We start from the raw sequence: 16204 nt of genomic DNA, 5'->3' as shown, positions 1-16204 counted from the left end.
AAATATATTTTAGTCCGATCGTGGGAGGCCCTCTGTGTGGCTCCATCAGTGGGACATCTAAAGAGATGTCTGTACTAGCCCAGGGCCACCTTGAAATACCACTACCTCTTGTGTGTGGCTCAACTGAATAAAAATCATTCCTGAGAAATTCCGCCCCCTTCATGGTCTCGGTCCCGTTCCTCTCACTGTTAGCCTTGCCTTCTGAGCCACAGCCAAATGGGACTGCAGGCCACGGAAGATGGGGACAGCAAGTTTTATTGCCACTTCAGACAAGTGGCAAAGCAAATAGCGTGGGAAGAAATGCATCCAGTTCGAGGAGTTCACTGGGCTTGGCATACGCCCTCCACCACTAACTATGCTGTCTTGGGTGCCCCCAGGGACATCATGAGGGTTTACATGCAGCAGATGGCGCATGGCACTGCACGTGGGTGAGTCCTGCTTCCTCGCAACGGTCCCCTGAGCTGTGGTTACTAAGAGCTTCTTTACCCAATGAGACAAAAGAGGATTTGTGTACTTGCCCATACGGCCAAGATTGAAACTGAGGCCACCTAACCCCAACTTGGGCCTTAACCTTCATTGACAGTGGTTTTCCAGGGAAAAGGCCCACTCACCTCACTGAAAAAAAGACAAAAAAGGCACCTGAGCTCACGAGTTATTTCCCAGTTGGGCATGCTGCTACGTGCCTTTTCATCCCAGCACTTGGGAGGCAGAGGTAGGAGGACCGCTGTGAGTTCAAGGCCAGCCCAAGACTACATAGTGAATTCCAAGTCAGCTTAGGCCGAGTGAGAATCTACCTCAAAAACCAACAACAGTGGGCTGGAGAGATGGCTTAGCGGTTAAGCGCTTGCCTGTGAAGCCTAAGGACCCAGGTTCGAGGCTCAATTCCCCAGGACCCACATTAGCCACATGCACAAGGGGGCGCACGCGTCTGGTGTTCGTTTGCAGTGGCTGGAGGCCCTGGCACACCCATTCTCTCTGTCTCTCTATCTGTCATTCTCAAATAAATAAATAAAATTTTTTTTAAAACCAGTAACAACAGTGAAAAGTTATTTTCTAGTGAAGCCTTGATTTGAAGCCTCCTAGACTCTCTTAACATGAGGAGTGGCCAGTTTCTGGGTAAAGCCAAGCAGTACACAGGCAGTCTCCATGCGGTATCCAGTTTTGTCATGGACATCCCACCATATTGTTGTAGCATGAAGGCAGTCATAGACAATACGCTGACAGAAAGGCCTTTGTTCCAACAAAACCTTCTTTATAAAACCAGGTAGTTGGCCAGATATGGCCTGCAGGCAATAGTTTGCTGTTGCCTACTCCAATGTATTACCATGTGACATCGCAATAAAGCAGTCAATATATAATGAAGAATGAATGTCCTAACAGAGAAATCTGTGGGTAAATATGGAAACTACTACCTGGAAAGACCACAAATAATTTTTTTTTTTTTGGTCTGTCTTGGAAAACATGGGGGAAAAGTAATCTCTTCAGTCCCTTTTGCTGTTTCTATTGCAGTGGAGAAGAGCAAAGCTGTTGACAATACACAGCCCGCCCAGCCACCAATTGTCGCTGCTAAAGGACGGGCGCTGGCCAGCGTCGGTGGACTTTATCCTTCACATTTCTTTAGTCTCTTGGAAACAAATTCACTCAGGCCCACCTGAACTCTACATTGAGAGATCTTTAAAGCAGGTTTATCCAGGCTAGAGGGAAGGAAATGAAACGCTCAGTAAGAAACGAAGGGACGAACCCCATCATCTTCAAGACAGCAGTGTGTGGGTCGCTGCGCCCAGCATTGTCACAGGGCGGCAAGGCTCAAGCCCAGGCCCTCTGGGTAGCAACCCCTCCTGTTCCGAGAATCCATTTCAAAGCCTGTGGCTAAAAGCCTGCTAGGCCAAATGTTTATGGAGCATACATTAAAAACAAAAAGAGCACCACCTATCCGCTTTTCTGTTTCCAATTACTTAAGATGCCTGTTTTCCAGGACAGAAGATTGACATACGCCTTGGAGATTTGTTTACTGACGCCAATGAAGAGTTTCTGCTTTACAAAACATGAAAACAATTACTAACCCTCCCAGGGTCTGGGCTCCACTGAATCACAACACAAAATCCCAAGTAATGTTGCTATAACGTGTGGCAGTTACAGCCTACATCAACTAACAGATGCTGTCTATACAAAAGCAAAGCACAAATGAGGACCAGAGAGATGGTTTAGCAGGTCAGGCGCTTGCCCGCCAAACCTTAGGACTCAGGATCGATTCCCCAGTAACCAAGTAAGCCAGATGCACATGGTGGTGCATGTGTCTGCAGTTGGTTTGCAGCTTCTAGAGGCCTTGGCATGTCCATTCTCTCTCTCTCTCTGCATCTCTCTCTCTCAAATAAATAAAATATTAAAACACAAACAAGGGCTGGAGAGGTGGCTTAGTGGTTAAGTGCTTGCCTGTGAAGTCTAAGGACCCCGCTTCAAGGCTCGATTCCCCAGGACCCATGTTAGTCACATGCATAAGGGGGCACATGTGTCTGGAGTTTGTTTGCAGTGGCTGGAGGCTCTGGTGCGCCCATTCTCTCTCTCTATCTGCCTCTTTTTCTGTCACTCTCAATAAATAAACAAAAAATAAAAATAAAAAAAACCCACAAATGCAACCCTGATTGCTCCAGAAGACATTATTTCTTGCTTATTGGCAAAACCCAAATGCTTGCCCCTTTACCTGTCCCCAGCCTCTCCAGAGGGTTCTGCCTGAGCAGCAAGGTGATCAGTTCCTGGGCATCTGGTGGAGGGGCCTCATCCTTTTCCGGCCAGTTGATTTCATCTGGAAGGAAGAGAAGCTGTTTACAGCCATCTTGTTGAAAGTTTGGGCCAGTTCTCCATAGCCTGGCTATCACCTGGTTGTCGGTTAGCAATGCAGAACCTTAGGCCCCAGCCAAGGCCCAACTAGATCCGAATCTGCACATTAAGAACTTCAATTAGGGCTGGAGGGATGGCTTAGCAGTTAAAGCGTTTGCCTTCAAAGCCAAAGGACTCAGGTTCGACTCCCTAGGACCCACGTTAGCCAGACGCACAAGGCGGTGGGGGGGGGGGAAGCACACTCATCTGGAGTTCATTTGCAGCAGCTGGAGGCCCTGGTACGCCCATTCTCTCTCTCTCTTTGTCAAATAAGTAATAAAAAATTTAAAATTACATATTAAAAAAAAAAGAACTTCAGTTGACTTGCACAGTCCACTTTGAGCAGCATGATTTTAGCAGATATGAACAGCACAGGTTTCCACAGGGCAGGAAGAGGACATGTCAATAAGCAGCGCCTGACACTCACTTTTTGCATTCACTTCTCTTTGGCAGAACTGTCTCCGGCCAGTTGGCCCTCTAGCTATTAAATGGATTGAATATATCAGGAATTCTAAGCGTGTGCATGCCTCCCCACGGGGGACCAGCCTATAAAAGTACAAATTTCTCTTATTTAGCTTCAGCTAAGAATTTGACCATGCCCACCAACTTTGTTAGCTCCAAGAAGGGAAGGTGTTTTTTTTTGGCGGGGGGGGGGGGGGGGGGGGGGCAGGGTAACATTCCCAAAGACACAAAAAAAATTCCAAAATGTTAAGGTTGAAGGCATCATAGTTATGGGAGGTTTTAAAAATCTGTCATACGCGTTAGACTATATTCCCACTCTAAAGGAATTTGCCTGAAGATAAGGGTGTGTGTGTGTAAATGCAATAAAAACACGGGTTATTTCTGTGTGTGCCTGCCTGTAGCTTCCTCTGCTGCACTTTAACTCTGACATGGAAAATAAGACATGAATATGCATCTGAGCCGTAAGGCGCTGAGCATGAAGCCAACATTTGCTGCTCCTGTTAATTAAACAGTTGATTCCTCTTGCCATTCAGGCCTTGAAATGTCAGAAAACAGCCTAGTTATAAATCCATAAACAGCTCAGATATTGTACAAAGGGTTTTTACACTGCAGGCCATTCAAACAAATCTACTTTGTTAACGTTTACAAATACGCCTGGCTTGCAGAGCCAGTGTTCGAAAATAATGGTACCATTAAGGGGCTCTTCATATGCACAATGAGTTTCCCCTGTTATTTCAATTCCTGGCCCAAGTCTGCACAATCCAGACCAGAGGTGGCTGATAGAGATGTTGGTAATGCCTGACATACTTCCAGGTGGAGAAACCTTTTCCATGTAGGCTTCAGGGGGAATTTATGAATTCAGCAGGTAGGGTAGAAAATGGCTCCTACTTACTAAGCCATATGACAAGAGTTAAGGTCAGCCTGTGGGTTAAGTTCCAAAGGTTATTGAATTTTAAGTGAAAGATGAACAGCTGTTATAGAAATAACATTACACCATATAACCACTACCAAAGAAGTCATTAGCAATCTGTGGATTCAATTCACTTCCTTCCCCTTCTCATTATTTATTATTTGGCAGACATTTGTTTTAGGGTTTATTACATTTTGCTCATTTCTTCATTGTGCCATTAGCCATTTTTTTCCCATTTATGGAAATGTTATCCACATTAACCTTTTCTTCCCTGGTGCCAATTTCCTACTCTGGAAACAGAGACCATATGACAATTAAAGCATTTGTAAATCCCACACATTTCTTTTGGGAGGAAAAAAAAAAAACGTTCATGATAAAAGTTGGATACAAAACCAGCGTGTTCCCAAATTCCACTTAACAAAACTTCCTCAGATCAGTTTTGGAACACCAGCTATGCAAGTTGATGAACGAGATCTTTTAATTTGTTGGCCCAACAGCTTGATAAAGGTGAACAGTGCAGCGGTAAAGACTCGTGGCAATGCAACAACATTACTTTAAATAGCTATTTCCCAACAGCAACTTACAGATAATTCCTGACAATACATACCACTGATGACTTGTCCAAACAGCTCTTCGGGAGTGTCTCCGAAGAACGGCACGCATCCAACCAGAAACTCATACAGGATGATGCCCATGGCCCACCAATCCACCGGCTTGCCATAGCCTTGCCTCAGAATCACCTCCGGCGCAATGTACTCGGGCGTGCCGCAGACCTACGGTGTGACGGGAAGATTCAAAGAGTTGCAGAATTAGACATGAGGGGACGTGAGCAGGACAGATGATGAAACACCAACCCTGCCTCGAATGCCACCTGCTCCCTTACACAGAATCTCATGGAGAGCCGGGCATGGGGGCACACCCCGTTCATCCCAGCACTTGGGAGGCACAGATTAAGTGGATCGGTGTGAGTGTGAGACCAATCTGAGACTACTTTGTAGTGAATTCCAAGTCAGCCTAGGCTAGGGCAAGACTCTACCTCAAAAAACCAAACACTTGGGCTGGAGAGATGGCTTAGCAGTTAAGCACTTGCCTGTGAAGCCTAAGGACCCCGGTTCGAGGCTGGATTCCCCAGGACCCACGTTAGCCAGATGCGCAAGGGGGCACATACGTCTGGAGTACGTTTGCAGTGGCTGGAGGCCCTGGCGTGCCCATTCTCTCTCTCTTTCTCTCTATTTGCCTCTTTCTCTCTGTCTGTCACTCTCAAATAAATAAAATAACAAAAAATAAAAATAAAAAAAAAACCCAAAAACTTCCCCAAAGACCTTGAGAACAGACACAATAGTGGCAATGAACTTTAAATATATGTAATGCTTAGTTTCAAACTGAAAACCTAACTTGTGCATGGCTTTATCATATTAAAAACACCTATAATTTTAAATTAAATTCTTAATCTGTCACTGGTAGAGACTGTTTCTTGCTGTCACCTAGGTTATTTCATGAAGGCATGCTAGTGGGGAAGTGTTTACCTTAAGTGACTTAACAACGAACAGATTGTGGGCACACGGTAATGGAGCACGCTTCGAAGGAAATGGGCCATAGCTCAGCTTTTAGCACCCGAGATGGTACAATGCATCGTGAGTCTCACAAGTGCTCTGCTGAGACTCCTGAATTCCTCTCCAAAACAGCTTTCCATCCATCTCTCTCACACCCTCACTCGGGGGCAATTAGGCCATCCATCTTCCTCATAGGCCGTAATGCTGGGGAGGGGGTGGTGGCATGTGGAGGGAGCGGACTCTTCCAAGGGGTCCGGGGAGACAGGCAGAAGCAATTTGTCCTTTATTAAATGTAAGGCTAAAGCAGCAGCCCTAATGTGAGAGCGGCCTGCACGAGTGGATTCTGAATTTCATCGGTAATAGGGAGTTTTGTGTTTCTCCGTGGAGTAGTTTCTCTACGCCAGCATCCAAGCTTACCTGTTTATCAAGGAACTCTCGGGCATCCTTCTCGATATGACCCTCGTAAAGATTGGTAGTCATGCTCATCAGTCCCACCTTAGACAGCCCGAAATCGGTCAGCTTTATGTGTCCCATGGAGGTCACCAACAAGCTATGAAACAGAATGACATAGGGAAAAATGATCTTTTTTTTTTTTTTTTTTTTTTTAAGGCTTTCTCCTTCCTGTATCAACCTGCCACAATCCCAATCAAATCAACCTTCTCATAAAGTTCTGTCTGGCAAGAGGAGACGTCACACCAAGATGTCAGTATCTGCATCTGGTGCCTTGAGTACATGATACATCAGCGAGGGCCGGAGACAAGGCTCCGCTGTCTTGGCTGGAGCGAACACGCACGGAATCACCTTTGTAATCTTCTGAAACCCTGAACTATCCGTGCATGCAGCTGTGACTCCTGAGCATGTCAGAGTAAGAAGGTGGACAGGAAGGGCCTGGCAGTTAACCCCTCGTTTACAGCAGGGATGAAGGCCGGCCATCCCTCGGGGGCTGGACAGGACAGTGTGTTGTTTTACAGTCCAGCACCCACCCAGTTTCTATAAAGTAAGTATAAAACATGTACTTTTTTTTACACAGGTAAAGAATTTACATTAGATGTAAGAGCCAAAGGAAGGGTAAGACTCCTTACAATGTGCTCCCTCCAGACATAAAATGGCTGGATCTCCATGACCTCACAGTGCCTGACACTACCTACACAAGACCATCATAAGAGGAGGAAAAGATCATGACATCAAAATAAAAGAGAGACTGATGGAGAGGGGGAGGGGATTGATGGAGAGTGGAGTTTCAAAGGGGAAAGTGGGGGGAGGGAGGGCAACACCATGGGATAATTTTTATAATCATGGAAGATGTTAATAAAAACGGGAAAAAATTTAAAAAAAGAATTTACATTCGAATATATCAAAGTCTTTCATTTTAAGCCAAAAGGTCTAAAAATGTGTATATTTTATTATATCTATTAAGAAGTTAAGGCAATAAGAGGTTTTTATTTTTTAAGCTACTAGAAAGGCTAGAGAGATGGCTTAGCGGTTAAGGTGCTTGCCTGCAAAGCCTAAGGACTTGGGTTTGATTCCCCAGGATGCACATATGCATTTGGGGTTTGTTTTCAGTGGCTAGAGGCCCTGGCACACCCATTCTCTCTACCTGCCTTTTTCTCAAATTATACATGTGTGTGCATATATGTATGTATACATATATTTGTATTGTATATATACATATACAAATACATATGTACACATATATGTGTGTGTGTATATGTGTGTATGTGTATACACACACACACACACACACACACACACACACACACACAAACTACTGGAAGGAAATATGCCAAAATTGAAATCGTGGTCCTAGTTATTATTTGGTTCAGTTTTTTCCTTCTCTTTTCCCTGTGCTTTCCAATTCTTCTAGAATGAGCATGAGTTAATTTCATCATGTAATTTTCAACACACTTAAAGACTTTACACATTAGCATGTAATTTTTTTCCAGTGGCAGTTCATATTAGTGGAAAAACCATGAAATGTTTCATAAGTGGTGTGAAGATATATAGCTATCATTTGGGAAAATTTTTATCTGTGTCCCAGATCCGAGGCTAAAATGAACTTTACATGGATTAAAAATTTATGAACAAAGAATGAGAAAGATAGAATATAATATCACATATCAGGAATGATCATTGAAGTATGAGGCCAAGTGCAAAAATTAACCAGAAAATAGTAATATTGTACATTGCTGTTTGAAAGTTTACATGACAAAATTAACTCTGGCTTTAATCAAAGAGTTGTCTGTTTCTCATAAGATCTTACTGTAAGCAGCAGAGTCGTTAAATAATTATATAAATATTACCATTTATACTGTTTAACTACTTACCTTTCACCATACAGAGGATGTTTTAAGTATCATAAGACACAAGGAAAGTTTCAGTATTATGTTAAAAATACATTTCATCAGTGTGCTTACTTGTCTGGTTTCAAATCCCTGTGTACAATTCCATAATTATGCAGATATTCCAAGGCCAAAACCGTCTCAGCAAAGTACATCCTGGCCATATCGACAGGGAGAGGACCCATGTTTTTCATTAAGGTCGCACAGTCTCCCCCTGTAAAACATAGGAAAATTAAAAAGAAAAAAAAAATGATTTAGCAGGAACTGTGTCAAGGAGCATTAATGAAGACCAGCAGTTTAGACTGCAGAATTTCAAAGCGGATCATATTCAGCAGTGGAGACTGTGGGCTATGTAATCATGTTTCTAATGAAGATGTGGAGTGGAGGAAAATGATTTGAGATGCAGTCTTCATAACAGAGCAGGCTTGGCTCTGAAGTGGAACTGTACTTGGAAGAGCCACGGCATCACTTTAGGATGACGGTACCAATTTCTAATAGATCAGAAGGAGGCTGCTGAGTGTGGATCCTAACTGCCACTTAGAGGTTCAGGTTGGTGGTCTTGGTGGCTTCATCTGCAACGTCAGATTAGTAATAATGTCATCTAGGATTGTCAGGGTTTGCTGAGGGAATCTATGGAAAGAATCCAGGCTATAACCTAACATACCAAACATGTGATAAAGGTTATTATTGTGAAAACGATCTCAATAATGGCTAATAAGCAATCTACCACTGTGGTAGTGAAGATGGGTAGAACCGTGCAGGCTTCTGTTTCCAGTAAGGCTCCTTTGGTGGGCCTTGGCTTCGAGCTTCGAGCACCTACAGGGTATAACAGGCTTAACAAAAGGATTTCGCTTGTTTCTTGGACATCTGGAATTGGGAGAGTCTGTTCAAACAATGACAAATACTGAACTGGATGTTTGGCCTTTGCTGATCTGTTCAATTTATGTCAACATGTCAGGATCTTTCCAAGTCTCAGAAATTTAATGGAAAAAAGAAGAGATAGAAATAAGATTAGTTGGAACATTGGAACATAACTGCTGGGTGCAGTGGGCCATTCCTGAAATCTCAGGACTATGGAGGCTGAGGCAGAAGAGTTAATGAGTTTCAGGCTAGCCTGGGCTGCCTATGGAGTTCTTCTCTCAAAATCAAATGAAAGACACACCAAATAACCACCCCCACCCAAAAAAAAAGACAGCCAGATGTGGTGGTGCACACCTTTACTCCCAGAACTTGGGAGGCAGAGGTAGGAGGATCGCCATGAGTTCGAGGCCACCCTGAGACTCCATAGTGAATTCCAGGTCAGCCTGAGCTCGATTGTGGTGGGGGGGGGGTACTAAAATCAAAAGACTAGCTGAATGTCTAATTTCAAACCAGAGACTAAAAACGATATTTTTAAATTTACTTTTTAGGAAGACTGATTATAAATGAACACTTTTATGATACGTGATAAAAACCAAGTAGAAAAACAGTCCTAGCTCCTCTCCAACTTTAATGACCAATGGAAGGGAGATAGTTAGGAGTAAAAGCCATTAAAAAAAAAGAAAACAACCTTTTCCCAGATAGCACTAATTTCCCCTTTGTTATCGTGGAGCCAGCATTTTACAAGCAATTATCGGGGAGGTAATGACAGGGAAGACAGCCATCTCATTGCCTGGCTTTGGTCCCTAAGGTGGAGATGGCTGTTGGGTGATACAAACTCAAGTTCGGCACCACACGTGGGGGACCCATCGGTGCAGGCGCTGCTTTCTTGGCGTCCGCGACAGCCTCACCTTCCACGTACTCCATGACCATGCACAGGTGGCGCCGTGTCTCAAAAGAGCAATACATGCTGACCACGAAGGGGTTTTCCGCGAAGGTCAGGATGTCGCGCTCCACAAAAGCCTGCTGGATCTGGTTCCGGAGGATGAGGTTCTGTTTGTTAATCTTCTTCATGGCAAACCGCTGTCGGGATTCTTTGTGCCGGACAAAGTAGACTGCCCTGGAAGGAGACACCAGAATTGGGGTTCACAAGAAATAGCCCCTGTGCTCACAAAGGTGTCTTTGTTTATTTATTTGTTTTTCTTTTCATTTTTTTAGTTTAGTACACAGTGTGTACCCAGCCATGTTGGAACCATCATTAGCCTTTTCTCTGTCCTCCCCCCTCTCTGCAGGAACCCTCCTTGTTGGGGAACGAGGGTTGTACATTTTGGGGTTAGCCATCAGTTATGGGTAAGAGGCAATGTCTTTGTGCATAAGGTCCCAACTTGTGGCTTTAGCATTCTTCCCGCCCCCTCTTCCGTGAATTTCCCTGAGCCATTTTGGGTTCGTTTTAGGTCTACTTCAGTGATGAGGTCTTGGGAGCCTCTGTGTGTCTGGATCTCTGGTTTGGTAGGAGCTAAGTGTTCTCTGTGTCTCTCTCCTTCACCCTTGTGCTGGTACCAGGTTCCCCAAGAAAGCAGCACTCTTGCTCATTTCCCCAATCACGCTTGGTTCATTCAGGTCTCTCTGTGAGTGTGTGTGGAGGGGCTGAGCTAAAATAAACCTTTTCTCCAGTGTTGGTCCTTACTTGGCACCTCGTTACAGAGGCTCTGGTGTTCAGCGCTGCCAACACCAAGCTGGCTGGCTTGCAAGCTCCTGGGAGTCCTCCCGTCTCACCGTAGGGGCACTGGGGTGGCAGACACGTACTACCGTGTCAGCGTTTACATGGGTTCTGCTAATCCAAACCCAACTCCTCACGTTTGCAAGGCAAGTGCGCTCCCCACCGAGCCAACCATTCCAGGCCAACATCCCCCAGCTACAGCGACTTTTTTTAAAGTCCCTTTAAGAAAGGTCATACATGAATCATCACAATCATCCACACTGTTAAAAAAAAAGGGGGGGCACATTCAGTCCCCCAAGTGAGCTATTTTCCAAGGGCTAGCTGATGTTTTCAGTTTTTCCACAAACAAACAAAAAGAAAGAAAGAAAAGAAACCCAATATATAAGCCAGAACTTGGGAGAATTGACAAATTACATACAGATCACAAGCAATATACTTTCTGGCATTAGACATATGTTAGGCACATTTACTTGACTAAAGTAATAATTTGCTGAATGATTCCCTTGGGATCTGCAAAAGAACCACAGCTTCTTAGAGTATCTGGTTTCCGTTTGATAGCTATTTACGTCCCATGAAATTCCTGGATAAATGAGAAGTGTGTAAGAGACTGCGACCTGACAGGGTTCTGCAACAGGAGAATAGCGTCTCTCTCACCACGGACTCGGGTCTATGCTCCCGGTGGCTGTTCCGACCGGCAGAGCAACCTGACAGGGGGCCAGTTAATGGACTGTTGTTTTCGCTCCCTCCAGCCTGCCTTAGCCAAGGCATCGAGCCACTGTAGAGTGCCAAAGGAACAGACCAGCTCACACTCAATTTCTGCCCCCCGGACTAGTCCCTGGCACAAGAGAGTGGAATGGCGTGGAGAAAGGAGTGACTGGGACAGGAGTCTTAAAACCCCAGGGGGAAATGAAATGACACCCTTTCTCGCAAGTCATCCGTCACTTATTTTCTTGCAATGACACGTATGAACTCTTTAAGAAGGCAGTGGCCAAACACAAGGCCATTCCCTAAAGGGTCATTCAAGTTTAAAGTGTGTAATGAGTTACAAATGCTGTCCTGAAACCAGAGGCATTGACTGCATCCATATAATTTACCAACAACGTCCACCCAGCACCACTGATGACAGTAAGCTCGTCTGATGGCGGGCTTCGGAAACAGGCCGTGATGTGGTCTTCGAAGCACCTCCCCCTGGCTGTTCGCTGTCTCTGACTTCCTGCTGGACGTGGAGCACGGCAGGCTGTTTCAATCTTAACATTTCTCACCGCCGTCAGTTGAGAATTACTTTTGCTTTCAAACACGCCCGACTTCTGTCATTTTCTCATCCCTTTCCTGCGCTCACAAAAATCGCACATTTGTGTTTTTGTCTCTAAGAAGTATCTTGTCTTTGGTCCTTAAACCCTTGCTTTCTCCGTTTGTTTGGTTTTCCAGTTGTTCTTTTACTATACAAGTCTCTTGACCATACTCATTTAAAAAAAAAAAAATTAATTGAGTAACCTGGTACGGTCCAGCTCACCATAAAACAAAATGCCATGGGCAACATATTTTGCACATGCTCTCAGGATCTTCCAGTGTGATATCAGATTTTATTTTCCTCATGATTAATGACTTTGAGAAGTTGTTCTTTCTTTTTTTTTTTTTTTTTTTCATGAGAGAGAGAGAGATAATGAGAATGGGCACGCCAGTGCCTCTAGCCACTGCAAATGAACTCCAGCCACATGTGCCTCCTTGTGCATCTGACTTTATGGGAGAAGTAGGGAATCAATGGAACCTGGGTCCTTTGACTTTGCCAGCAAGTACCGCAAGCACTAAACCATCTCTCCAGCTCAGATCCTCCACTGGATGACTACACACTGGGCTCCCCCACAGGCTGGGCTTTTCATGCATTCCTTCCCCTTTGGCCATTCTTTTTGCTTGTTTGTTTTTGCTTTTGAGGCAGGGTCTCACACTAGCTCAGGCTGACCTGGAACTCACTATGGAGTCTCAGGGTGGCCTCGAGCTCATGGCGATCCTCCTACCTCTGCCTCCCAAGTGCTAGGATTAAAGGCATGCGCCACCATGCCCGGCCCCTTTGACTATTCTTGACATCAAACTTAGTTAACTCGCAGCTGGCGAGATGGCTCAGTGGTTGAGGTGCTTGCCTGAGACGCCTAAGGATCCAGGGTTGATGTCCAAGCACCCATAGAAGCCAGACGCACAAAATGGTGTGTGTGTCTGCAGTTCGTTTGTACTGGCTAGAGGCCCTGGTGCATCCATTCTCTCACTCAAATAAATAAATATAGTTTCAAAAAAAAAAATAGTTAATTCAAGCACATGGGAGGTGGAGAAAGGAGGATTAGAAATCCAGGCATCTTTATTTGCATAGTGAGTTTGAAGTCAACCTGGGCTACCTGAGACTCTGTTGCCCCAAACAAATAAATATTTGAGCCATTCGTTATGGTTTGAATCTGAATGGTCTCCCACGGGCTTGTGTGTCTGAGAACTTGGCCCTCGCTGTTTAGGGTGGCCCTGGAATCTTTGGGAGGCTTAGCTGGGGGAAGAGGGTAGCCAGGGGTCAGGCGATGAGCATTCTCACTGCCCGGGGTCTTTCTGTTTCCTGTGCACAGGAAGTGACAAGTATGTGGCTCACTCCTGCCGGAGCAGATGATGTTCCTGGTCACCCCACAAGAGGGACTGTGGTTCCTTAGGCGTGAGCCAAAACATAGCCGTTCTCCCTGAAGTTGTTTCTTGCCATGTAGTGGGTCACAGTAACGAAAAATGTCACCAAGGAAACGTCCGTGTGAGAACAAAAAACCAAAACCGAAACAGAACAAAGAGCCAAGACAGTTCTGATAGACACAAATTACTGAATAAAATTCCTAATGATTTTGGGCATGAATGGTGCAAAAGTTGAAAACATTCATAAAAATCTAGATTCCTATGTTCAGATGGCTTCAAATTCCTGTTTCATCTTTAACGAAGCTACATGTGGAAAACAACGTATTTGTCAGTTGGAGATACAGCTCAGTGGTAGAGCATTTTCCATGCACATGGTCCTGGGCTCCATCCCTAGCACCATAGCAAAACCACAATCAATCAACCAATAAGCAGAAATTGTGTATCATGAGCCTGGCTTATACTGACTGTCTTTAAAGGCCTTCCACTAAAGCCAGAAACCTTTGTAAATATTTTGGTTACATTTACACATTCAAAGTACCTAGTTTTATAAAGATTTCTTCCTTTGACCAACTTTTAAAATAAACTTATTTATTTCAGAGAAAGAGAGAGGGAGAGAGAGAAAGGAGAAAATGGTGGCATGTCAGGGCCTCCAGCCACTGCAAACATACTCCAGATGCATGTGCCACCTTGTGCATCTGGTTTACATAACCCTGGGGAATCAAACCTGGGTCCTCTGGCTTTGTAAGCAAGTGCCTTAAGCAGTAAGCCATCTCCCCAGCCCAACCAACTTCTTAATAACTAACAAGCTAGTAACTGGAATAAGATCAGAAATCTACAACTACTGAAATTCTGTAGGCTGTTTCTGACCAGGTGTTGGTGGCTGGACAGACCACAGAGACATGCAGACATCTAGCATGAAAGCACGCATTGTGAACACCAAACAGCTCTCATGAGCGAGGACTCTCATTTATGAACAGAGCTGCAAAAAGACCAGGTCAATGCCGGTCACGGACCTGTCTTCCACCCTCTATAAAGTACCGTGCTGGAATACAGGGAGGCCTAGCTTCCAGCTAGAGAGCCACCCGTGCTTATCAAATTGACACTGTCACCCGCACACTCAGCATGCACAAGGAACCGATGCTTTCTCTTGTCATGCGGACGTGTTTTGGAAGCAAGTGTCTTTATCCGCTGAGCTTTGGAAGGAGAGCGTTAGTTCCCAGCGCTGTCCACATTTGGAGAAAGCCACGGGATCCCTGCCTCTCCGAGCCGCTCATGTGAGTGGGGATCCCCCGCTCACACCGTCACCTAAAACAGCGGCAAGGAACCCGGCTCGTCCACCCATCTTGGCCAGTCTGCAATCAGCATCGTGGCTGGGGGATGATAGCAGTGGTTCCACTCAAATTTTGCATTAAGAATAATTGACATAGAGAGGAAATCTATCAGAAGTGTAATGAGAGATGAAGTCTTAGAAGAGCAGAAGAAAGGGGGGAAAAATAGAAAACCACGCTCCGGCCACTGAGCAGAGGCTCCGAAAGCAGCTCGGGAGCACATTAGTGACTTGGCCTGCATCCTGATACTTACTGATTCACAGCATGTTTAACTCCTTGTATATTCCCCACCATTCCCCAAAGTGTGATATACCTCATCTACCATACAGCGGTTTAATTGCACTACAAATGAGTTTACTCAACCAATTACAACTCCAAATACTGCGAAGATAGATGTCCAAGTTTCACAAAAGTGGTGTTCCCCAGAACATCTTATTCCAGAACGTTCCACTGCCGAAACCTCTGTGTCCATGAACTCAATGTGCAGACTTCTCCCCAGGAAGAAAGAACTCCACAAGGACAAAGTATGAAACAACAGTTAACAAACAAAAGCATGAAGGGCTGGAGAGATGGCTCAGCTGTTTAGGTGCTTTCCTACAAAGCCTAAGGACCCAGGTTCAATTCCCCAGTACCCATGCAAAAGCCAGATATACAGGGTGGTACATGTGTCTGGAGCTGACACATTCTCCCTTCCTCCCACCCTCTCAAATGAACAAAATAAAATAAAAGGTTAAAAAACCAAAAGCATGATAATTGTATGCTAGAAAATTTTCAATGAAGAAAACAAAATATTGCAAAAGATAACATTCTAAAACATTTATCAGCCTTATCAAGAAATATGTTATTTGACATATAATCCTGAAAACCAATCAGGAAAGCATAGAAAGTACTCAGGAGTATTTAAGTTCTCTGCTAAGTTAATTGAGTGGAAAATATTAGAAGTGAAAAAATAGCGAGGAGAAATATCCCTTGTGGCACAATAAAAATCGCTTTATCTCATCTGCTCAGATGTAAGATAAATGACAATAAATGTCTCTAGGATTATTTATTGTCCTCCGTATACAGATGGAATAGGAATTAATACCTAATTAAGCCAGAATTCTTAGATAGTCTAAAATGGATCAGGTCATAGTTTGCTCATTAATTTTCATTCCCAAACTATTTATAGGTAACTCAGAAGGATCTTGTCTCTATTCACCCTAAACAGTTGCAAGAAAGCTGTGTGCCAACAGAAAGAGGAAGCCAAATGTTTCCAGCATAAAAGAATGATAAATGTTTCTTAGGAGACAAAAATGCTAATTATACTTTTTTAATGACTGTGCATACAATGAAATATTACAATGCATCCCATATATACACACTATGTCAATAAAAACTAAAATAATAACACATTAAAATAAGAAATCAAAAAATAAAATTGATTTTGTACATTCTGAAAAGGTACATTAATAAAGGAATAAGAAAGAACAATTTAGTGTCCACTAGGAGTCAAAATGTGTTAT

The 16204-nt window shown here is 44.1% G+C and overlaps 1 protein-coding gene across 13 annotated transcripts in view; it reads right to left on the bottom strand.

The window, feature by feature from the left end:
• Mast4 (microtubule associated serine/threonine kinase family member 4) overlaps positions 1-16204 on the bottom strand; it is a 656456-nt gene that overhangs the window by 34086 nt on the left and 606166 nt on the right. For all 13 annotated transcript variants that reach the window (XM_045139067.1, XM_045139068.1, XM_045139069.1 and 10 more), the window contains 5 exons: positions 9911-10119; positions 8217-8355; positions 6220-6352; positions 4857-5022; positions 2702-2803 (listed from right to left, as the gene is read on the bottom strand). In XM_045139067.1, the coding sequence (XP_044995002.1) occupies positions 2702-2803; positions 4857-5022; positions 6220-6352; positions 8217-8355; positions 9911-10119 (749 nt within the window). The remainder of the gene's footprint in view (positions 1-2701; positions 2804-4856; positions 5023-6219; positions 6353-8216; positions 8356-9910; positions 10120-16204) is intronic.

This window comes from Jaculus jaculus, chromosome 20, assembly GCF_020740685.1.
Source record: "Jaculus jaculus isolate mJacJac1 chromosome 20, mJacJac1.mat.Y.cur, whole genome shotgun sequence".
Classification (NCBI taxonomy): domain Eukaryota; kingdom Metazoa; phylum Chordata; class Mammalia; order Rodentia; family Dipodidae; genus Jaculus; species Jaculus jaculus.
Note: the sequence above shows the minus strand (reverse complement) of the source record. Positions and strands in the feature narration are given on the sequence as shown.